This window comes from Balaenoptera ricei, chromosome 15 (assembly GCF_028023285.1).
Source record: "Balaenoptera ricei isolate mBalRic1 chromosome 15, mBalRic1.hap2, whole genome shotgun sequence".
NCBI lineage: Eukaryota > Metazoa > Chordata > Mammalia > Artiodactyla > Balaenopteridae > Balaenoptera > Balaenoptera ricei.
In genome coordinates, this window is record NC_082653.1 from 8,153,246 (window position 1) to 8,177,665 (window position 24,420).

Below are 24,420 nucleotides of genomic sequence, written 5' to 3' on the forward strand. Positions count from 1 at the left end.
GGCCAGGATATATAGGAGTTTTGAACAAAGAGCAGGTAATTGGGAACATCAAAAGATTATGGTTAAATAAAGAAAACCAGATATCTCAAGGGAAGGAATTTAACGCTTTTCTATGTATGGGAAGATGCAAGAGTCTGGGCTCACTGAAACCATTCCTTTGATATGCACCTTAGCTGTCTGGGGCCTGTATTTTCACATCCTGAGTTTCTTCAGGGCTCACCACAGGGAGTGGCTGCAGTCGGACGGCAGCTAGATGGCAGGTATTCTTTTCAGCCCTGAGTTTCCTCGGGGCTCACCAGCTCACGCTGGAGGGCTGCAATCATTGGTGACTGTGACATCCTTTGTTTATTGATATGGCAGGAAATATTCCATTTATAAATATTCCATTTATCAGCACCAATGGAATTTTTCAAAATCAATCGATTTTTTTCATTAGCCAGCTTAGCTTGACTCTGGACCAGACAGTTATAGCTAGATCTTCCAAAATTAATACTACTACTACTACTGCTAATAATAACAATAGTAACTGCTAATACTTACTGAGTATTTACCATGTAAAAAACACTATTCAAAATATTAACTCATTTAATTGATTTTCTCCATTTTTTTTTGAGATGCTCTATTACTTTAAAGAGGGCACATCTACATACAGACCTCGATTTCCCCAGACATTTCTGAAAAAAGAAAAAAGGAAATAAAATGTCTCTTTATATATGAGGTTTGTAATTAAACACAGGAACTGTGTTTCACCAGAACCACAGAATCAACCAAATAGAACAAGTACAGCTGTAACACGTTAAGGCATTTAATCTTTGTTATTTTGCAATACGTTATTTGACAATTATTTATTGAGCACCTTGACTGATCCAAGCATAGTTATAGGTACTAAGAATACAGCAGAAGACAGACAGTCTTCCCGCCGTCAGGGACCTCCTGAAGCAAGCTAGAACTCAAGTTACAAAATAAACCTACAGTGTTATAATAACATATAAGAGCCACTATTATTATTCCCATTTTGCAGATGAGGACAAGGTGAACAAGTTTGGTAATATGTAGCATGGTGGATTCAAACTCAGGTCTGGCTTAAACTCTACAAGAAACAAGTTTACTCACACAAAATGGGAAATAACACTTGCAAATTGTGTGAGTAGAGATACAAAATATCAGGCAGACACATAGTAGCTCTTCAATAAATTACAATCTGTTGGGGTTTCCCTGGCGGTCCAGTGGTTAAGACTGTGCTTCCACCGCAGGGGGCACAGGTTCAATCCCTGGTCAGGGAACTAAGATCTCACATGCCTCATGATGTGGCCAAAATAAATAAATAGTATGTAGTAATAGTAAAATGACTTATAAACTTGAGTGTATACCTGTGTTTTTCATCTCCTTAGAAATGAACCTGCTCTTTTAATGAACTTTTACAAAGGTTCTCTCCATGTAACTGCATTTTGGAGGCTTTAAGTTACATTTTTTCATAGTATAATTTACCAACAGGGCTGAATTCTACTCAGAAATCATCAAGCATATACAGGGGCCAAATGGACGTTTGTGAAGACAATGGTTGATTGCACTTCAGCTGATATTTCAAATTTTCATCTTAACCTTCCTAAGACATAAGTATAGTAACCCCCAATTTTATGAATGAGGAAACTAGGCTCAGAGAGGTTAAATAATTTGCCTAAGGTCACACAGCTAGTGAGTGGTACAGCGTTGGCTTCAACCCAAGCTGTTGAAAGCCAAGCTATTCTTTTTGTCATATAGAATTGCTTCCTATATGGCACTCAAATAAAACCCTCCGGGATTTTCCAACGACCTCTTCCTCAGAAAACAAAGAATGTATTGATACAAATCTTTCTCTTTTCATTTGGCAATGAGGAAATCATCAGTGATCAATTGCCTATTATGTGCTTATTGGATGCTGGCCAAGGTAAATGGCACTGTGTCATTTGCTCTAGGAGAGACAAAAAAAAAAGGAGACAATGTCTGTCATTTCAAGGATTTTTTTGTGTGTGTCTAATTAGGCAGGAAACCCCAAAACAAATGCAACAGAGATTATGACCTTCATTATTTGAGAGCCCAAACCCTGTTAATTCTTATTAATGTTAACAATAAACATTTTAGAACCTTTACTATATGCCAAGGACTTTCAGTGCTTTGTCATCCTCAGAAAAACCCTACTGGGTAGGTACTCTCATTATCAGCACTTTGAGATGAGCTACCTGAGCCTGACAGAGATAAACGTAAATTATCCCTGGTTGATCTGGCTCCTAAGTGGCTGAGCTGGGATTTGAACTCACCAGCATTTCTTTGCTAGTCTTCCTCTGGCTTTATTCAATTATACAGTTTCCTGAGTCAAAAATACAGTATTAAGTTGAAAACTCGGTGTAACAACTGAGACATCTATGTTGCCTCTCTTGTATGTAGTTTGCAAAAACCATGGCATACAATAGAGTAATATTGTAGGTAATATTCACTGAGCATTTTACTGTGCTAAGAACTGTAGATGTATTATTCTCACAGCAACCCCACGAGATTGGCTATTTTTATTACTCTTATTTCCAGGAGACTTGACCTTTACTGTGTGGTTGGTTCTAACACCACCCATTCGACAGATGTGGAAAGTAAGTCCTTCGAGTTTCCACAATCAGTAAGTGGATGTACAACACACCCGCTAGTTTAGCCGAAGCTCTGAAGCACAAAGCTGTGTATTAACATTTGATACATTTGAGAGAGCGCTGTGTTTCTCGGCACAGAGAAATCAGCCGTTGCCCTCTTCGGGACCCTCAACCTCACCCTCATCACACAAGCTTACACAAATGCACGTGTGCATGCACACACACACACAGACTTTTTTTTTTAATATTTATTTATTTATTTTTGGCTGCGTTGGGTTTTCGTTGCTGCACACAGGCTTTCTCTAGTTGCGGCGAGCGGGGGCTACTCTTCGATGCGGTGCGCGGGCTTCTCATTGTGCTGGCTTCTCTCTGTTGCAGAGCACGGGCTCTAGGCATGCGGGCTTCAGTAGTTGTGGCATGCGGGCTCAGTAGTTGTGGCGCACGGGCTTAGTTGCTCCGTGGCATGTGGGATCTTCCCGGACCAGGGCTTGAACCCGTGTCCCCTAGCATTGGCAGGCGGATTCTTAACCACTGCGCCACCAGGGAAGTCCCCCCACACACAGACTTTTGTCATCTGCGGTCGCTTGGTGTGAGGGCTGGAGTATAATTATCCATTCAGGACTTGGTAAGATTTCCCGGAACAAAACAGAGGGCCTGGGCCTGTCTCGGTAATGATGGTGGGCATTTACGAGGCGCTTCAAGATCTCTCATTAGTAATTCCCAGCAACATCCCTATCGGGATGACTCACAGGAATGGGCGACAGAGGAGGCCAAGGGAGGAAGAGTGAGTTTCTGGGACGGGGCTCAAACTAGTCATTTTGCATTTAGCTGCACCTCATCAAAGATGGGTATGTGTTGATGTCAACCAAGTTTTAAAGAACCAGCACTGCTTTCTTCTGCAATCCGGGACTTTCTCCACTGGACATGAGAAAACAATTTCTCTGAAATAGGAATTTTCTTGCTGGCTATTATGAGACTAATGACTGCCTGCACTTCTAAGTATCTATTTGGAGTTTATAAAGCAAAATGATGCTAAACTCATGTGAAAACCTAGCAAATCTGAAATTATTTTCCTTTCTGCTTAAGCACACCTGCAGAGAGAGAAAGAAAAGAAAACACAGTGGGGGAGGGGGGTCAGATAACTCAATAGCTGACATAACAGTAGGATTTAGCATTTCTTGAGCACTTAATATGTGTCAAGCACCGTGCCAGAAGAAAGGCACACAGTGGTGAACTGAATGGTTCTTCTGTTTGGGGCTTTTTATTTGTTTATTTTACCACCATTGAGGCGTAAAACAACATTTGCACCACACAGCCCCACATATACTGATCCCACCCACCTCCGTTTTGGAGATATTCCCATTTAAGAAACATTTCCAATATACTGAGATATTCCTGGTTTAAGAAAAGGTGATGTAATATAGCATGTTGTATATGAATGTACATAGTAAAGGCCAAAATCAGAAAATCTGGGTCTGACTTTCACATAACCCTATGATAAGATCTGTGACACAGGGCAAATTATAGAACTCTCTAAATTTTAACCTTATTTATTCATTTATTTTTTTGCCATTGGGCTGAAATGGGAAATTCTATGTAAAATGTCTAGCTTAGTGCCTGGCTTATCATAAGCCCTAGAAAGCTTTATATTTGTACACTAAGTAACATATGGTATATAAGATATAGTGTCTATTACATATAGTATATATTCTATAGCATATGCTATAGAATATGTACTATATAGTGTACATATAGATATCTATATAGATATAATACATTATGTATGAATTATATACATATATAGCTATTACTTTTATTAACATTAACAGTCATTAACGTTTAATCAAGACAAATCTGAAATGACAGAGTTCAAGCTCAAGTCGGCCTGCAAAAGGTTTTCAAAAAACCAGCTAAAAGTTTACAATAAACTTACGAGAGAAGGATTTGACACCAGGGTCAAAATGACGCAGTCACGTGACTTAAAAGCCCTCAGAGGAAACAGAACTTCCCTCACCTCCTCCGTGGCTGGCGGTCGTTTTTGTACTGGATCAGAACAAAAGAATACGAACCACTTCAAAACAGTCAGCAAAATCTCCAACTTCTCTTCCTCCGTTAGTACAGAGAGTTCTACCCTTGCCAGCCACGAGGACTCTAGGAAGTGTGTGTGTGTGTGTGTGTGTGTGCGCGCGCGTGTGTGTATGGTGTGTTCCCTCCCGCGCTTGCGTAAGATGGACTTTGTAGGGATGGATGGGGATGGTAGGGGCCGCGGTTCGAAGGTGCAGGTGCCTAGCTTTTGCACAAGGTAGTCGGTGTCCAGATGGAGAGAGGGGCAGATGCCCCGGGGAGGGGCAGCCCAGTCTCAACCACAAGCCCTGCTTTTGCCTCTCATTTCATAACCAGCTAAAATGGCAACATCAGGTGGAGTACTGACGGTGGACTACGTTGTAGGCGCTTTACCTGCACTCACTCATTACATCTTCATAACAACCAAAATGGAGCAGCTGGGGAGAAAACTCTCCAAATTCAGCGGCTCCTCCTTGCCCAAGTTAAGGCCCTAAGGTGAAATCCCCTCTTCGGGTGCCTTTCACTAAGACTCAAACCCTCCCCACCTTGGGAGGTGCAGAAAGCCAACCTTCCTCCAAAAACACTTCCGTCCCGGCTGGCAAAAAACTGGTTTCGGGCAACGCGCGGTCGCTCGGGCTGCGGCAGGCGCCGGCAGCCTCCCCGGGGCCGTGCTCGGAGACCTCGCCAGCGCGGCGGCGCGATTGTGCCTGCGCGGGGCTGCAGTTCCCGGCCGCCGGGGGAGGGCGGGGAGGCGCGCTCGGCGCACGCCCGGTGAACTCCGGTGAGCGTGCCTTCCCTGGGGGATTATCTCCAGGGTGGAGTCCGCGGCGTTCCCGCCCGGAGAGCCGCGCTCCGGTCACCCGAGGCCCGGCGCCCTCGCTCACCTCGCTGACTCCATCCTACTTCCATGCACCACCCCCAAGCCCGGGTCCCGCGTCCCTCCGGGCCTGGCCAGCCCTAACCCACTCCGCCCCACTTAGCGTGCTCATTGGCCACCCAGGGCCTGCCCTGTCTCCATAAATACATGGTCCCCGGGCACGGAGCATGGAGAGGGACCGGAGGCAAGCGCAGCGCCAGCAGCATCTCTTCCACCTCCCTAGACACCTCCACGTCGCTACTCCAGAGCTGGAAGTCAGCCTTGCCACCAGCAGGCGGACTCACGTCCTTTCCTTTCCTCTTCCAGGAGCCACCCAACTCCTGCGCTCCTCCAGCCCCTGCGGCCAGCGCTCGGCGGGCATCCGCTCCCTGAGGCTGCCGCGCGGTGCAGCGTCGAGCATCCTCGCCGAGTTCCTTTCTCCTCTCTGTCCGCCTTCCGCCCTCTCCATCACACCTGCTGCCCCTCTTTGCCTCTCTTCCGCAGAATCGTCAAGCCCCCAGCTCTCGCCGGCGCCTCTTTGGGAACCTCGCCCTTCCCAGCGCCCGCACATTCCCAAGCGCCCGGTCTCCCCCGCTGCCATGAGCTCCCCCATCAGCAAGGGCCGCTCCCTTGCCGCCTTCCTACAGGAGCTGCGCAGCCTGGGGCAGCCCCCCAGACCCGTGACATCTACGGCGTGCGCGCCCCGTCGGCCGCGGGAGGTGCCCCTCTGCCCCATGATGGAACGGGGCGCGGCGCAAGACGCGGCCGCCCTGCCCGGTCCCACCAAGTGGCCACTGCTGGGCAGTCTGCTGGAGATTCTCTGGAAGGGAGGGCTCAAGAAACAGCACGACACGCTGGTGAATGCCTAGTCGCGCCCCCAATTCCCACTCTGCTCCCCGCCTTGCTCTCCAAACCCTCCCCAAGGCGCGCGGTTCGGGCGCACGGTGCGCTCGGGTGTGTGTCCCGACTGCAGCGGTCCCCGGTCCCCCGGAGGAAGGAGGCGGGAGGAGGGAGAAGCGCTCTTGGGACTGCAGGGGATGCGCGCTTACTTCGCACCCTGCCCGGCCCGCTGCAGGCGGAGTACCACAGGAAATATGGCAAGATTTTCCGCATGAAGTTGGGTTCCTTCGACTCGGTGCACTTGGGCTCGCCGTGTCTGCTGGAAGCGCTCTACCGCACGGAGAGCGCGTACCCCCAGCGGCTGGAGATCAAACCGTGGAAGGCCTATCGCGACTATCGCGAGGAGGGCTACGGACTGCTGATCTTGTGAGTCCAGGAAGCAGGATGGGGTTCGGCGGCTGGAAATTGGGAAGGGACGGGAATTGGGGTTCCCTGGGGTTGGACCCTTCTAATGCAGGGAGAACACGGAAGCCCCTACCTGCTGCCGTCACGGGCCCTTGCGCGGACTAGAGTGGGTGGAGGGGCGTCTGGGCTGAGTACGCAACACTTGTGGTCCTTCTGGCAAGTGGGCTGGGCGCGGCCTTTCCGTCAAAGAAATGTCAAAAAGGTTACGCGAATTATGATGTTCGGACTCTTGGGTGGAATGAGATTGTCAAGTTAGCGTGCCAGGCAAATATGTATACAAACAAAATTACCCCTTAAAATTCTGCGACCCGCCCCTCACCACCCCCCCTCCCCCCACCTTGGTAGCTCAAACGCCAGAAGTTAACTCCTTTTGCTTTGGACAATGACCTTCCTATGACCTTCCTTTGTAAAGGAAATGGTGGGAATTAGGAGATAGACCTACTTGGAAAGCTGGTATGGAGGGGTGTGGAGGTTACATTTTGGAGAGAGAAATACTCTAATGTGGTATGATTCCTCGGCTTTTACATTGTTAGCATTTAACAAGTTAGCACTTTTTTTTTACCCCCAACTTGTAATGCCTAATAGTCGTATTTTTCAGGATATATATAATTACTGGATTTATTTATTTATTTATGGCTACGTTGGGTCTTCGTTGCTGCGCTCCGGCTTTTTTTTTTTTTTTTTTTTATGGCTCTGTTGGGTCTTCGTTTCTGTGCGAGGGCTTTCTCTAGTTGTGGCAAGCGGGGGCCACTCTTCATCGCGATGCGCGGGCCCCCTCACTATCGCGGCCTCTCTTGTTGCGGAGCACAGGCTCCAGACGCGCAGGCTCAGTAACTGTGGCTCACGGGCTTAGTTGCTCCGCGGCATGTGGGATCTTCCCAGACCGGGGCTCGAACCCGTGTCCCCTGCATTGGCAGGCAGACTCTCAACCACTGCGCCACCAGGGAAGCCCCTGCGCTCCGGCTTTTTTCTAGGTGTGGCTAGCGGGCTCACGGGCTCTAGAGCGCAGGCTCAGTAGTTGTGGCGCACGGGCTTAGTTGCTCCGCAGCATGTGGGATCTTCCCGGACGAGGGCTCGAACCCGTGTCCCCTGCATTGGCAGGCAGATTCTTAACCACTGCGCCACCAGGGAAGTCCCTAATTACTGGAATTAAAAACGGTATTAATGCATGATGCATCACAGGCAGCGTGGTCACCTATAGAGCAAGTGCAAAAGGGTTCATGATGAGAACAGGCTTTTTACAGCTCCGGTGAATCTCTGTTATTTGAAGGCAATGGCAAAATTCTAAATTCGAGGTGTTCTGTGAATGTGCCTTTCAACCCAATTCAATAGATTGAAAGAAGACAAGATTTTTTTCCTCAAACAGATCTGAGTTGCTGGTGAAGTGGGTGTTCACGTTCCCACTCTTATTGCTGGAAACAGGCCACTGGCCTCCCAGTTCAACCCCAGCGAGGGCATATCAAAAGTTCTGAACCCAAATATCTGTACTTGATCTTTCTGTGCAATCTTTGGCTCAAGGGAAAAGTGCTTATTCATCGTATTGTCAAACCAGCCCCGAATATTCCAATACTAATTATTCTCTGGCTGTTTCTTGGCACGATTCTGTGTTCATTTTATTATATAGTTCATGAAGTCAGAGAACTGGAGGTGTCTCTGCTTCTTCGTTCTTTTCCTTTCCATTTGCTCTAAATATAATTCTGCTTCTCTCCCAGGGAAGGAGAAGACTGGCAGAGGGTCAGGAGTGCCTTTCAAAAGAAACTAATGAAACCAGTGGAAATTATGAAGCTGGACAACAAAATCAATGAGGTTTGCAGGACGGGGTTCGCATTCCTGGTTCTCCTGGGGATGGAGGGATTTAGTGGAGCTTCAAGCCATAGCTACAAAGTGCAGAAGAAAAGGCAGGCAATTTGGATGATTCAGGAGTCTTCCTTTTCTCCTCATTCCTCTCCACATCCTCCTCCTCCAAAACCCTTATTCCTCCCTCCTTCACTCCCTTTTAAAGTAGTATTATGATAAGGGAGCAGTTACGAGCATAGACTTTGACATTCTACAGTCTTGGTTTTGAACGTCACCCCACCCCCACCACTTATGTAACCTGACTGTACCATTTAATTTGCTCACTTTCCCAGTCTATAAACTGGGAGTAACAATTCCCACTCCTTAGGTTTACTGTGAGGATTAAGTGAGATAACACTATAAACTTCCTAGGTAGTGACAGCTGAGCTGGGTTTTTTAGGACGAGTAGGAGTCTGCAAGCCAGAGAAGGTGGGAAAAGGCATTCAGGCAGAGAGCATAGCCTGCTGAAAATATGGAGGCATGAGATGGTGTGTTCAGAGAACAGTACATTTAGTGCAGCTGAAGTGAAGCTTTCTCTGAAATGATGCTGGGCAGAGGGCAGGTCTTTACAATATTTTTGGGCCACGCTAAGGTATTTAGATGTTATCCTTTAGCCAACAGGGGCCCAAAGGGGGAAGGATTTAAACATGTAGAGAATTCTTTTTACTCCTGTTCACTCTGGGTATTTATTTTGAACTGGACCCACATAGGATCATATAGGTGAAAGACTGCAAATTCAGAAGCTTCCAAGGGCCAGGTGATTAATATAAATGTATAAGGCAGGCCCAGTAGGGATTTTAGCAAGCAGAATAGTGCCTGCCCTTTCTAGAGGGGACAGCTGCCCCAGCTCTGGCAAATGCCTACCACATGGAAATGTAGACCCAGTGTCACCAGATCTAGTAATTATTATTATTTTTTGATGACTAACGGAAAATTCATATGTTCATGTGAAATCTCTGGATTTTTTGATGGTAACAAATTCAAAGTACTTTTTAATATGCTATGTGGACAAACACGCCCATTAGTTGCACCTGTGGGTTTTGTAGTCACATATACCCTATTTCAGACCCCAGCAGAGCCACTTTTATGTGTCCAAGGGAGAGTGCCTTTGCTACTCTCTAAGCCTCAGTTTTCTCATCTGTTACCTAGGAAATGGGAGTAATGACAGTACTTTCTACCTCATGAGGTTATTTGAGGATCAGCGAAGGTAATACATTTTGCACTGTGCCTGGTTCTATACAAGCCTCATTAAATGCAAAGCATCAGTCATCTAAAACCCTGATTGTGGAAACTGGCCTCTAGGGGCCGTATAGGACTTGCCCAAGGTGACAGAGCTATTTAGTGAAGGCGCTGCATCCAGAACTTACAGTTCCCTGGCTCTAAGCTTAATATGCTTAATACCACACCAATCAGTAAGGAGACCTTTGCCTGCCCAGCTATGGAAGTGGCAAACCTCAGGGTAGCCAGAGTCCTTGAGACGTTGTCCCCACAGAGACACTGGGCTGATTCCTCCTTTGTGGTTTATTCTCCATTCTGATTAGAAGAAATGTTTTCCTTTTCTTAAATTTAGATCAAAAGCTGAAACCTAAGCTTCAGGGAGGCTGCAGGGAAAACTCAGGAAATAACCCAGGACAAGGGTGTTGGGGCAGAAGATGAACTCCCAAGGAGAATATATAATTAGTGATGATTCAGAATGAGTAATATTATGGGCAGTGAATATACAAGGTAGCAAAACCTGAAGCTAACTTACTGAACTTGAAACTTTTGTTTTCCTTCAGTGACTGAAATGTGTCTTTGGTGATTTCTTTCTGTTAAGGTCTTGGCTGATTTTACAGGTAGAATAGGTGAGCTCTGTGATGAGAGAGGCTGCATGGGAGACTTGTACAGCGAGCTGAACAAATGGTCATTTGAAAGTAAGTTGTCTTCACATCTTGTTCATTTGATTTTGCAAGTGATTTTGAGGACAAACATTGGCCCTGTGGACAACTCTTCTGTAATCATACACTATTGCTGAGTAGGAAAGGCCATAGCAGCCCTCTTAATGCTTTCAGGCATTTAGGTGATGCTTTACCCTCTGGATTGTTTATGTAGTCATTCAACAAACATTTATACAACACCTGCTATGTGCCAGGCACTGTACTAGGGACAGAGCAGTGAACAAAACAGGCAACATCCTTGCTCACATGGAGCTCAGATTTTAGTAGGGGTGACAATCTACTAGTAAACATAGTTTAATATATACTCTGCCAAGGAGTAAGGGAGTCAAGAAAGAATATACGTTCCTAGGTGAGGCAAGTCTGCTTGGTAAGGAGACATTTGAGGTGAGACCTAAAGGAAGGCAAGGAGCAAGCCACCGGGGTATCTGTGGGAAGCCTGTTGGGACAGTGGAGACAGGAGGTGCAAATGTCCTGGAGTGAAAGCATGAACAATGTCTTTGGGGAACTTCGAGGATGCTGGTGTGAGTGGATTATGGGGGGAGGGGAAAGAGGAGCTGAGAAAGATGAAGCCGGGGCCTGAAAGTCCCCGCAAGAACATTTACTTTGAGTCCGATGCTGAGCCATGGAAAGTTCCGAACAGAAGGGAGCATGGTCACTGTTTTCAAGGACCACGCTGGGAATAAAAGCAAAGCCCTGCCTTGATGTGCTCGCTGCCCAGTGGAGATGCAGGCAGGGGAACAAGGCAGTTGCAGTAGAATGGGGAGCACTTGACTGAAGAGGTTCAAGGCTGGGGGAGAATCCTAGCGGCTGCCTCAGCTGAGCATGGTCAGGGCCACATCATAGAGGTGGTGCCGTCTCAGCCAAGGCCTGGGGGACGAGCAGGAGTTTCCCAGGTGAAAGTGAAGGAAGATGGAATGTTCCAGGCTGAAGGAACAGAGAGTGTTGTGTTGAGGAGAAAGAGGGTGTTCCGAGTGACTGGAGCACGTCCAGCAAGGGACGAGGATGTCCAGGGCAGAGGATGGGAGGAAGCAGCGGCCAGCCCATGTCAATCCTGTAAACCAGGGATGGGCATTTGGCTTTGAGCCCAGAGTCCCTGGGAGCAATAGGAGAGTGATTTTAGCAGGAAGGTGCCAAGGTCCGATTTGCTGGAAGGATCACTCTTGACTGCTGATGTGAGGGATTGGAGAGGGTGCCCCGGGATGGAGGCTTTTGTCCTGACCTGTCTCCCCCATCAGATAGACCTCGTTGTAAAGTTACAGACTGTCATCTTAGCACATGAGAAAGCCCCATGCCAATAAGAAATCCACAGAAGGTGTTAAGGGAAAGAGGGAATGATTACAGAGGAGAAAAGAAAAGTATGTTTTGGAACTCGTCCGCTGGAAATACCCAAATTAAGGAGCATCAAATGCATTTCTTTGCAAGTCAAAGAAAACCTGACCATGGTGGTTGACAAATTATTGTCCAGCGTTATGAGAAGTCTTGAGGAAGCCAGTCCACAGCCGGCACTCAGTGATGTCACTGGGACCCAAGCCTGTTCTGTCTTCCTTCTCATCCATCCTGAGCTAGTTGGCTTGCTGCAGAATGGCTCCTGACCCTCCTGGCCTCACCCCTGCATTCTAGGCACAAACAAGAAGGAAAGAGGGAAGAGCTAAACCAGCTGTCCTTTCCCCTTTATCAAGGAAGCAAAAGTGTCTCCCTTGAATCTCATTGGCCAGACCTGGGTCATGTGACTGCTTTGGCTGCTACAGGAAGCCTGGGAAATCAGGGAACAGAACTGTCTTAGATCAATCCTGACTTATTGCCTGAGGACTGATACACTGACAGCCTAAATAAAATCGGGGTTCTCTTAGGGAAGAAATGGGGAAGAATGAGTACGGAGTAGGTCATTAACAATGGCTGCTACACATGATATCAAGGGTAAACTCTGAGAAAATCAAGACATTACAGGAGAGATTCACTCATGTATAAAAATGGCTGCATCTTCACAGTGGCTTTTCTGATCAGGAGGTTCTGCAGGGGATGAGTCATTGGACCTGGGGATAATTCTAGAAAGAGAGGAGAGTAATCAGGCCCCTTTCTCTCAGAGAATTTGCTTTTCCTCTGTTTTTCGAAAAGACCTCACTTTTATGGGAGACAGAATTGAGCCTTTGGTAACCAGCTAATCATAGACTCCAGTGTCGCTGTGAATGGGTAACAGCGTTGATTATTTTAAATAACAGGCATCTGCCTTGTGCTATATGAGAAGAGATTTGGGCTCCTTCAGAAGAATGCAGGCGATGAAGCTTTGAATTTCATCATGGCCATCAAAACAGTAAGCTTCTCCGGGGTAGAGAATCTTTCCTTATAAAACGTTTACAGAACCTAACAAATGTGCATCACAGTGTTTCCCAAGAGTGGCATCCACACATATTTTATTATAGTAGTTAAGTGTTCATTTTAATATGTGTTGCATATTTTCATGAATGAATGTGCATATATGTACGTATAATAAAAAAGCACATTCACTCGTTGTCAGGCAAGGTGAAAGTAGGTATTTCAGTTAAAGGTCAGTTGATTAAAATACTACTTCAAAGAGTCTGAACATTTTCAGATTAAAATTTGGGGGATTGTTTAGGTTGTAGGTAGAGATAGTAGACCCTGTGAAACTGGTTTTAGGAATGGCTGAAGTTTGGAAATTATTGGAAATGGAAATGGATATGAGATCTGTATCCTTTCTTCTTTTTTTATGTTTAGGTCATAAGATCAATTTTTTTATGAGACACATCCAGTGGAAAAGCATCCCAAAGATGATTTTCATATGTCCCTGGAGGGTGGGGCTGGGGACTGGTGCCGAGAGCCCTGAGGCGTCCTTGGAATTCCGGCCTTTAGGGGAGCAAAGGGTGCAGGTTCTCTCAAGGAGTGCAAGTTGTCTTTGAGAGAAAGAGAAACGGGGGTGAAAAGGCATTTGTGTTCCCCACAGATGATGAGCACATTTGGGAGAATGATGGTCACGCCAGTCGAGCTGCACAAGAGCCTCAACACCAAGGTCTGGCAGGCGCACACTCTGGCCTGGGACACCATTTTCAAATCAGGTAACGTGGCCACATGTGCCCAGAAACCCTGTCTCCGGAGCTGCTGCCGGAAGGTCTGGATGACCTTGGCCTCAGCACCCCATCCTTTGATGGAGTTGCTCCTCCAGATTCTTTTGGGCTTTGCAAACTCATGAATTTGGGGATCGCCCTGGTGCAGATGAATTCTAGGAAAAGGCAGGAGGTAGTTTTCTGTAGTCTTCTTTGGGAACTAGGAGTGGTTAAAAGCAAGAGCTTTGGAGTCAAAGATTCCTGGGTTCAAGTCCCGGCTCTGTCATTGGGTGTGGTGGCTTGGCCAAATGCACTCTTTTTCATCCTCAGTTGTCTCGCCTCTAAAATGGGTTAATAGTGGTAGTAGTAGTAGTAGTAGTAGTAGTAGTAGTAGTAGTAGTAGTAGTAGTACGTACCTCAGTACAACTGTTTTCACTTCTAATATAGTAACTTAAAACCTGGCATATGATCTAGTGGGAACTGTCACTGTTTCCTGCCAAGAAAATATGTAATATAATTTCTGCAAAAACCTAAAAAAAAAAAAAAAACCTGGCATAGTCCAATATCTCAATGGATCAGAGCTATTTCTGCTACAGGATGAAGGGAATATTTGGTGCTAAGTATTGTTCTGAGTATACGCACACACACTCATTTAATTCTCACAGAAACCCTGTAAAGTAAGGTTTTCTATTAGGCCTGAGTGATAGAACTGAGACACAAAATTAAGTAACTTTGTCAGGATTGCATGCTAGGTAATGGCAAAACCAGGGTTGAAACCAGGCAGAAGACCCAACTCTAACCGCTGTGCCATTTATTGTCATCATTTTTACCATCATCACCATGATTATTATTATGGTGGTGGCTTGTGTGATGGATTGAAGTGAGGGAGGTGCATGCCTAGAACGTATTTGACAAACATCACCATTATTGTCAGCATGCATGGGCACTGCACGTGCGTGTGTATGTGTGTGTTTATGTTTAATAACAATGGGGGAGGGGTTCTCCTCTCCTCTGCTGCCGGGATTTGGGAGCCAAATCCCACTGTGCCTGTATCAGTGACCATATCTGCTAGATGCTTGGATATGGGACCAAGTTCTGATTCTGAGAACGGACCCAAATGCCACCTGTGTCTCATGATGACCTCTCTCTCCCAAGCTCTAAGCTCTTCCTACTCAAAGCGTGACTGCAGATCCAGCATCCTCATCGCCTGGTAGCTTGTTAGAAATCAGACTTCCAGGCCCACCCCAGACTCTAGAACCAGAACCTGCATTTTAAGAAGATGCCCGGGGGATTCTTGTGCACGTTAATATTTGAGAAGCCCTGCTCCTGTGGGCATTGGTCAGTCCTTGCTGACTTAACAACAAGGCAGTATTAGTTTATCTAACAAATTGTCAAATTGTCAGATTGCCTGCAAAGACCCTTTAGATGTTGCAAGGAGAATTTGATCCTGGGTTCCATTTCATTCTTTTCCTCCTCCTAATTTTCAGCTGATTTCCTCTCCCTTTTTCTCTTCTCCAACAGTCAAATCTTGTGTCGACAACCAGTTAGAGAAATATTCTGAGCAGCCCAGCATGGATTTCATTTGTGATATTTATCACCACAATCAGCTTTCAAAGAAGGAATTGTATGCGGCTGTGACGGAGCTCCAGCTGGCTGCGGTGGAAACGGTAAGGGTGGGCCCGGTTTTAGTTTGCTAAATCAACGGGCTGTAAAATCTTTTTCATGATGAATTTTACGTAGTCATTCAACTCACCTATTCCATAAGGATTAACTGAGCATTAGCTTAGCAGGCATAAAAATTCTCATACTAGAAATGTGCAGGAGACCCAGAGCACAGCCTTTGTGCTTAAACATATGATAGAAAAATTCATGTGCTTTAAAGACAGAAATCCGGTGCAGGGTATAAGTGCCACGACAAATATGCAAAATGCTACAGGAATTAAGAAGCAGTAAAATCCTACACCACAGCAAGGTAGATAATCTAGGTTTTTAAAAACTGGATATATTTTAGGTTGTGCATGTTACCCCAAAGTGCCTAACTGTGGATGTTATTTAGTCTAAAAACATTGGAATACTGTCTGCAATTCCAATAATATTTTTTTCTGCTTAAAATTGTCAACAGAGGGAGTTTGGGAAACACTTGATTTCAATTTAAAGGAAACAGCTAATTTTAAATACCAAAATTCTGTCCCCAGTATGGTTGATACTCCTAGTAGGTACACAATACAGCCAAACTCCAAACATAAATACTGACAAGTATTCAGGAGGGTTTCATCGTCTTTGGTTCATTTTTTGAGCTCTCGCTGGAGTGATGATATTAATATTCCTCACAGGCCCAACATCTCATACACGTATCATCTCTAAGAACAATGTGTACCAGGTCATTTCTGTTCCATGTTTTCCCCTTTCTGTAGTGTTTCTGGTCTGAACAAAAAGTAGGGTTTTCTACATCAGGGAATAGCAAGGTTCTCATTTCTCCTCATGCTCCAGAAGGCTGTCAAAAGTGGGGACTTATGTCAACTCATTTTTCTGTTAAATTCCTTACCCCGAGAGCCTCCTTAGAGGGATGAAAGTAAAGCTTAACCCATTATTCTTTTTTTTAAAAACTGGAATGTGAGCTCCATGACAGTGATGACTTGGTCTTGTCCCTGCTATTCCTAGGGTATGGAATAGAAGTTGGCACATAGTAGGTGCTCAACAAATACTTGTTCAATAAATGAAAGAATTCAGGAATTATGGAGTGTCTGCTATGTGCCAGGCACTGTTTCGGGTACTTGAGAGACCACGATGAACCAGTTCCCCTCATGGAACTTAAGTGGTCTTGGGGCACAGATGATAGACATGTAAATAAATAATGAAATAGGATCATTTCAGATAGTGATCCAGGACCTGGAGGAAGCCATCGGGGTGAAGTCATAGAGAGGTAGGGGAGGTCGTCTCTCTCTGAGGATGTCATACTGGAGCTGACACTGGAATAACGAGAAGGAGCCAGCCAAGGGAAGAGCTGGTGCAAGACCACTCCAAGCAGAGGAAACAGCACATGCCAAGGCCCTGGGCAGAAAGAAGGATGGACTGGAGAAGTAGCACATGTGGTCAGAGTTGACAGGGAAGAAGACGATGGGCCCTGTTAACCAGGAGCCTTCGTGAAGCATTTGGATTTACTGCACCTGTGATAGAAATCTCTTGGAGTGTTTTAAACAAAGGAGGAACTTAATCAGATTGATGTTTTGTAAAGTGGGCTCCGGCTGGTGGATGGAGAATGGACCTAGCAGAGAGAGAGTGGAAGCAGCAAGGCCAGCTATGAGATGTGTCTCCTCCATGGAGGTCAAGCCGGGATACTTTGTGCCCATGAGGTTTCTCAGGCCACTTCCCCTCCATTCAGCCCCTGCAGTTATCCTAAAAGGCCAGGGCTGTCTTACAGGGCTTTGGTGAAAGCTACAGTTATCTGCCTTTTGGAAACTCTATTTGGTACTTGTGGTAAGGGACCCACTGATACGGTTCAATCTGTTTCTTTTTTTAGTCCTGGCTATTCTGAAAGTCACATTTGGAAAATCAGAGAAATTTGACAGTGTATCTAATTTGGTGGCTACGCCCTCTTCCTGTTTTGTAAATTGGACTCTTGTAATAATGACATCCACGGTTTATTTGCAGCTGAGGCTGACAGTCCTCTGACAGGAAGAAGGCTACTTGGAAGCATCTTCTTCCAAAAACAATAAATACCATTGGCTCCAAATTGTCCTGCACTTGGCTCATTTATGTGAGTGGCACATAGCACTTAGCAAAAGCGTCTTCATGTCTGCAGAGAGGACACAATGACCATTTTTATGGGAATATTTGGCTTAAATTAGACAAAAATAGGCCTAAAGACAAATACGTTAAGACTACCAGTGGTGAGTATTACGAAGCTAAAAGCTGCACTGGCTGTTTCTGCCAATATTTTTTCTCTTCTCATCGCCTTTGGAAAGGAAATAAAGGATGCCACTTAAAAGGCCATGAGTCTCTGTGAGAAATTGTGGCTGGTTCCTTGAAATACTCAACTTGACGCTAGAATTTCTTATTTTGGTGTTGGCCGCCTCCTACCAGGGCTCTTTCCTTGAGGCTGAAACCCTGGGTACAGATAATGCCTTTTTATTTTTGTGGTAACTTTTGAGGGTGTGGCAAAAAAAACCTTTCTTTTAAATTCCAGGAATGCAACTTCTTGTGCATTTGCATCGCAAAATTTAAAAAAAAAAAAGACACTTTTATTAGCAATGCTCTTAGGCTCTCCATCCCTCTCTCCCCACTCAATTTTCATATTATTTTTTATATTAAGCAATTAACGAATTTCATTTTGAGATAATTATAGATTCACATGCAATGCTAAGAAAAAAATAGAGAGGATCCCTTAATCCTTCACCAAGTTTCCCTCAATGGTAACATGTGCATAAGATAAACTGTTATCACAACCCGGAAATTGATACTGTTGCAATCGCCCATCTGACTCTCATTGGGCCAGTTCTACATGCCCTCATTTGTGTTCAATTTTTGTACCAAACTATATTTTGCGTCCTAATGCAGCTGATTATTTAAAGAATTCTACTTTGATTCCCTCAGGAAATAAGCTATTATTCATTGATGTGTTTTATAAACTAAATCTGACTCTTCATACAGGGCATTTGTTTGAAGCACAGCCAAGAAGGACATGTAAAATAGTGTCACTCATACAGTTTTCATGACAAGGTGGTAGGCGTCACCTTTGGTTCAGCTCATATTGGTTTTAAGGCAGTTTATTTGCAGAAAACTCAAGTTTATGTCCATTTGGCTTTCAGACAGCAAACAGCTTAATGTGGATTCTCTACAATTTATCTCGTAATCCCCACGTGCAACAAAAGCTTCTTATGGAAATTCAGAGTGTACTGCCTGAGAATCAGATGCCACGGGCAGAGGATCTGAGGAATATGCCATATTTAAAAGCCTGTCTGAAAGAATCTATGCGGTAAGAACACGTGCCTAAGCCAATATGAATATGTCAGAAGGCTGTTCTCTCCAACACATAATAAGGGGTGCCCTGCCACAGATGGCTCCCACAGTTGATTCATAAACATTTACCAAGCTACAAAAAAAAAAAAAAAAGAGCCTCTGGACCATATTCCTTTCCTATTACTCATTCCCTAAATCATTTGGGCAAATTCTATTAAATCTTGGAAAGTCAGAGTCCTGCCCTTTAAATCAGTAATAATAATACTCTAATGGATGCTATAAGCAATAATTAAGATTAGGGGCACGATTGAAGGCTGTGAGACGAAAGCTCACCAAGGAACCATATTATACGATAAGACATAGAGACACCTTTGTTTTTGAGCCTCTGTATAAAATGTTCTTTGAAAATTCTTTTTCTGGAAAACAAAGCTCACAATGTCTTAGGGTCAGAGGGAAATATCTTTAACTTCATGAAGGGTAGTTAGGAGAAACCGAGAACAAACAACAAGCTTGAGGGCGAAGCATGTCAATGTACACATTTGAATGTGTACGGGGAATGAAACCGAACAAACACTATCAACAACTATGAAGCAGGCTTGTACTTGGGGGTTTAACCAACACAATAAGATAAAGAATATAAACAAGAGGTGTAAATATTGGGAAGAAAGAGACAGAACTTCTTTGTAAAGAGTTGGGATCATGTTCCTTTTTTGAGAACTCAGGCAGCAACTATTTATTTAACCAGAATCTGCATTCCCTTGAGCTAGAACTTGGTCCGTGCCCACTTTGACATCTCTGATTTTGTTTTTTCAGGCTTACCCCGAGTGTGCCATTTACAACTCGGACTCTTGACAAAGCAATGGTTCTGGGGGAATATGCTTTACCCAAAGGAGTAAGTAGAATTTGTACAGTCTGTACCTTACCCTTTTCAAATATCCATCAGATCTCCCTAAACGTTTCTACTGGGAGAGCATTCATTTTGGAAATGTGTAGATTGCAGTATATAGTTGATGTGTTGTGTAGTCTAGCATTAGGAATAATGGTTATGGAGACAGACCTGGATTCAAGTATAGCCTTGAGTGAGTTACATAACCTCTGCGAGTCTCAGTTTTCTCATCTGTAAAATGGGAATGATAAAACCTACCACATGGGATTGTTGTGAGAATGTGGTGTAAAATTTTAAAGTTCATGACCTATTTATTGTGCCAGTATCACCTGGCACATTTCAAACACTCAATACATGTTGGCATTCATCATTATTATACATTTGTGGGTTACTTTCACATTTGTAAGGTGATGGCTTTTGTAAATTTTGCTATTCAAATGTTTTCTTTAAGTGCTTTGTGTTTCTGTGTGTTTTTAGACAGTACTGATGCTAAATACCCATGTGTTGGGGGCCAGTGAAGAAAATTTTGAAGATTCAAGTCAGTTTAGACCCGAACGATGGCTTCAAGACAAGAAAAAGATCAACCCTTTTGCCCATCTTCCATTTGGCATTGGGAAAAGAATGTGCATTGGTCGCCGATTAGCCGAGCTCCAGCTCCACTTGGCTCTCTGCTGGGTAAGACCCTGATGGGATTTCTGCAGCTGTATTCTGGGCTATTTATTCCTCAAGGCAGGAGAAGAGGGGTGATTCTGCTTTTTTGTGCTTCTGTGTTCCAGATCGTCCGCAAATATGACATTGTGGCCACGGACAAGGAGCCTGTGGAGATGCTGCACTTGGGCATCCTGGTACCCAGCCGGCAGCTCCCCATCGCTTTCTACCAGAGATAGGAGGCCTCAGGTGAGCATCTGGGGTGTGGAGAATGGCCAAGAGGTGAGCCAAGCTTGGAAGTCAACCATACTTGGCTTGGTGTCCCTGCTCACTGTTGGTTCACTGGGTGACCTTGAACAGTTACTTAACCTTTCTGCCTTCATTTTTTTTTTTCATTTGTAAAATGGGGACCAAAATAGTATTCATCCAGAAAGATGATATGAATACAAAATACCTAGCCCAGAGCCTGACATCAACTAAGTGCTCCAAAATGCAAGCTGCTTGTCATGGTTTTTGCATGTGAATATCGGGGTGGGGGGCAAACTTCTTCTGTAAAGGACCAGTTGGCAAATATTGTAGGCTTTGCAGGACATAAGGTCTCTCTCACATCCACTTTACTCCACCTCAGTGCAGCCTCAGACAACTGGTCAATGAATAGGGGTGACTATTGTATTAGTTTTCTATTGTTGCCATAACAAATTACTAAAACAAATTACTTACAAATTACTAAAACTTGTATTAAGTAGCACACTATTATTTTATCATTCTATAGGTCAGAAATTCGACACAGCTCTTGACAGGATAGAATCAGGTTGTCATTTGGCAGGGCTGTGTTCCTTTCTGGAAGCTCTAGGGGAGAATCTATTCCCTTACAAATTTCAGTTGTTGGCAGAATTTAGTTTCTTATGGCTGTAAGACTGAGGTTTCTGTTTTCTTGCATCAACTAAGAGTTATTCTCAGCTCCTAGAGGCCACCATTCCTTGGTTCATGACCTCTTCCTCCATCTTCAAAGCCAACTAGCCTCCAGGCTTCAAATCCCTCATCCTTCTTCTGTTGCATCTCTCAGACAGGATATCATTCAGGATAATCTCCCCATTTCGAGGTCCATAACCTTAATCACATCTGCAACGCTCCCTTTGCAATGCAAAGTAATATATTCACAGGTACTGGGTATTAAGAACTAAGCTTTTTTTGAGGGCCATGATTCTGCCTACCAGTACTATATTTCAATAAACCTTTATTCGTAAAAAGAGGTGGTAGTACTTATTGGACCACAGGGTCTTGATTTACAGACCCCTGGCATAGAAGAGGAGATACTTACCAGCCTGTATTAAATACAATGTAATACTTTTTCTGCAACATACCATTTATTACATTTTCTGACAGTGTGGGTGTTCTCATACCAACTTCATAATTTTTGCCATATTCATATATCAGCTATTTAATTGCTGCTTAATTATTTCCTTTAAATTAACACAGGCCTAATAGTATACTTTAGCCTTATTTCTAATTTCCTTGATGAAATGGTGTTTTTTAAGTCTAGTTATTTTCCCCTAATCCACAATAAAATGAATTTTCAACTACTGAAGTGATAAAAAGTTAGCCTGAGAAATCTCTAGTATTATCAGATGTGGAAATATGACATATAGCTTTATAGAATTAGGTGTCAGTGGTAAAACTCAGTCTCAATCACTCTTCCCTTTCAATGACATCACGTAGAATTTGCCTAGAACCAGTTGCTATTTGCTAACTGCAAGTTAAGTGTATTTGCTGATAGGTGGATTATTTCGGGAAACATGCAATTACAGATGAAATTTCTGAATGAGGCCCAGTGAATTCCTCCCTACTTGTCTGGTATCATTAGGCAATTGTCAAATTCTGAACATGCCAACAAACAGAGTTGAATCAAGTAGGATAATGAAGGAATTCTAGCTTAATTGCGAAACTTCCAGTTTTCAGCTAGGACAGTGTGCACAGTTGTCTTGGTGAAACACAAGAGCCCAGGGCACTACTGGTTTTAGCATTTATTTTTTTGCTAATAATTCCTCTTGTTTAACTATACTGCTCTGATGTATAATTGGGGTATACTTTATTTTCCAGATTTTTTTTTTTTTACCAAGACCACGAGCAGCAATTTTTACCCTTTTGCAAGAATGAGGCTTTGGGTTCCTATAAAAGGGTTTCATCTTCAAGAAATTCATGGAAAAGACTCTGACAAGTACAGGTTTCTGGTAACTGACTGTACTGCTGAACTGAATGAATAAGCATTTTCAGAACTCTAATGAAAAACTGATGAACTCATAAAAGTGCTAACAAAAGATCAAGATGAAAAAAAAAATTAATTACATGGGACTGAGTGAACTGATGAGGATGAGTATAATTTTTGTGACTTTCTGTCTGAATTTAAAAAAAAAAAAAATCCCACAAGGACTCAAAGGCAAAGAATATACAAATCAATTTTCACTGCAAAGTAAAGGAGCTGTTACAGTGGAGGATTACTGGACTGAATGTCAATATTATGACATAGTATGAGTGTGTTTCATGTTTGGTAATTGCAATCATTGTTGCTTTTGTTGTGGTCATCCATGTACAATGCTTGGTGTCAGTCTATTTATCTCTTGTAAAAATAAAAAAAAAAAAAAAGAATGAGGCTTTGGGCTTCTGCATGACAGGAAAGCAAACATCAGAAACCTGAGCATGAAACAGCATGTAAAGAACATTTAGTCCCAGGTGTTTATACTCCTTCTTCTGTACAATTGTTCTAGAAGCTGTACTGTCTGTGTAGCTGATGGTATTTATTAAGATGGTATCTGGCTCAGGGAAAGCAGATTGTTGGAATACCAGGCACTCTACAGGGTATACCGCCTGCTTACACGTAACTTACACGTAACTGACATCAGCACCATCCTGACTTACACAGAATTGCTCATCATCCTGTTTTCTCTTGTATAGGGCAGTTGGGCACTTATCCGTTGGTCAGGTAAAAGTCACTAAATGTTTCTGTCCTAGCTTTACCAGATTCACTGCTGGAATCTTCACTTCTCAGAAGTTTACATTTCACAATGAAAGACCGACTATAGCTAGATTACTGGGGGCCCTGTGTAGTATTGACGATCCATTTGTTGTAACTCCGTCTAATATATTTGGGGAAATACTGCTTAATAATAGAAGCAAAACTAAATATTAGTTAAAGTTATCAGGTCCCTATGAAGCTGTTTTTTTTTTTTTTTTTCTTGTTTTGAAATAGAAACATTATTGGAAAATTAGAGAAAACCTCTATGTTAAGAAGTACTTTAATGAAGTCAAAACCTCCTGTCTAAGAATGCCTTAATGATTTACTGTGGCATCATTGTGTTAAAGGATCCTGAAATTATTTAATTATGGCATTGGGTCTATTTAATCTATTAAGGACTGCATCAGTAGTTTTTAAATTGTGTGTGTGTGTGTGTGTGTGTGTGTGTGTGTATTCTAATGGCAATTTGCTTACATCATTTAAAAAAATATACATGGTATTTGATTTAGAAGTTTAGGGCAATGTTCTAAAGTTTAGTCATGGCTTAAAAATATTCAGTGACTTTCCCTGCCTTAATTTTCCCAGCTATAGATGGGTCAGTAGTAAAGTGTGCATACATTATAGATTAACTAGGTAAACCATGTTATGTGACTTGAACTCCTTGGGAAAATATGATTTCATAAATGGAAAAGGCATATAGATTTAAGCAATACTTGTAAAACTCTTAAAAATTGTGTTTACATATAGTTTATTTGCACAGGTTTTTACTACTACTTTTCCTAAAAGCATACTATATGTTTATATATGTATTTGATAAAGATTTCCCTTTTTAGGTTACATTTTTAGACTATTTCAGAAGTGTACATTTATATCTTTATTTTGAACAAATATGTGCACATCACCAAAATAAGTATATGCTTTCTCACTGCTGTGAAATTCTTTTTAGAATTATAAATCCACATGTGTTATCAGATTTCATCTGTATTATCTTCTTTGAATTCTCTAAAAGAATAAAAGTTTTCAAATATGTGAGATGTTTCCCCTTCATTGCATTTCATTTTTTTAAAAACTTATTTATGTTATTTATTTATTTATGGCTGTGTTGGGTCTTCGTTGCTGCACATGGGCTTTCTCTAGTTGCAGCGAGCGGGGGCTACTCTGTTGCGGTGCACAGGCTTCTCATTGCGGTGGCTTTTCTTTTGCAGATCACGGGCTCTAGGCGTGTGGGCTTCAGTAGTTGTG

The 24,420-nt window shown here is 43.5% G+C and overlaps 1 protein-coding gene across 1 annotated transcript; it reads left to right on the plus strand.

Moving 5' to 3' along the window:
• The first annotated feature begins 6,106 nt into the window (after positions 1-6,106).
• Positions 6,107-22,424, plus strand: LOC132348958 (1,25-dihydroxyvitamin D(3) 24-hydroxylase, mitochondrial). The gene is made up of 12 exons (XM_059896991.1): positions 6,107-6,392; positions 6,611-6,801; positions 8,553-8,646; positions 10,493-10,589; positions 12,833-12,924; positions 13,573-13,684; positions 15,194-15,339; positions 18,481-18,647; positions 19,445-19,523; positions 19,995-20,192; positions 20,294-20,414; positions 22,266-22,424. The coding sequence occupies exons 1-11, from the start codon at positions 6,135-6,137 to the stop codon at positions 20,402-20,404; spliced, it is 1,545 nt and encodes a 514-aa protein (XP_059752974.1). The 5' UTR covers positions 6,107-6,134; the 3' UTR covers positions 20,405-20,414; positions 22,266-22,424.
• Positions 22,425-24,420: the final 1,996 nt, after the last annotated feature.

Excerpts from the sequence above, each read along its gene's own strand:
- LOC132348958 (XM_059896991.1), top strand. The coding sequence starts at position 6,135 with ATGAGCTCCCCCATCAGCAAGGGCCGCTCCCTTGCCGCCTTCCTACAG. Across the intron at positions 8,647-10,492 it reads TGGACAACAAAATCAATGAG|GTCTTGGCTGATTTTACAGG; the intron begins GTTTGCAGGACG and ends CTTTCTGTTAAG. Across the intron at positions 18,648-19,444 it reads TGTCTGAAAGAATCTATGCG|GCTTACCCCGAGTGTGCCAT; the intron begins GTAAGAACACGT and ends TTGTTTTTTCAG.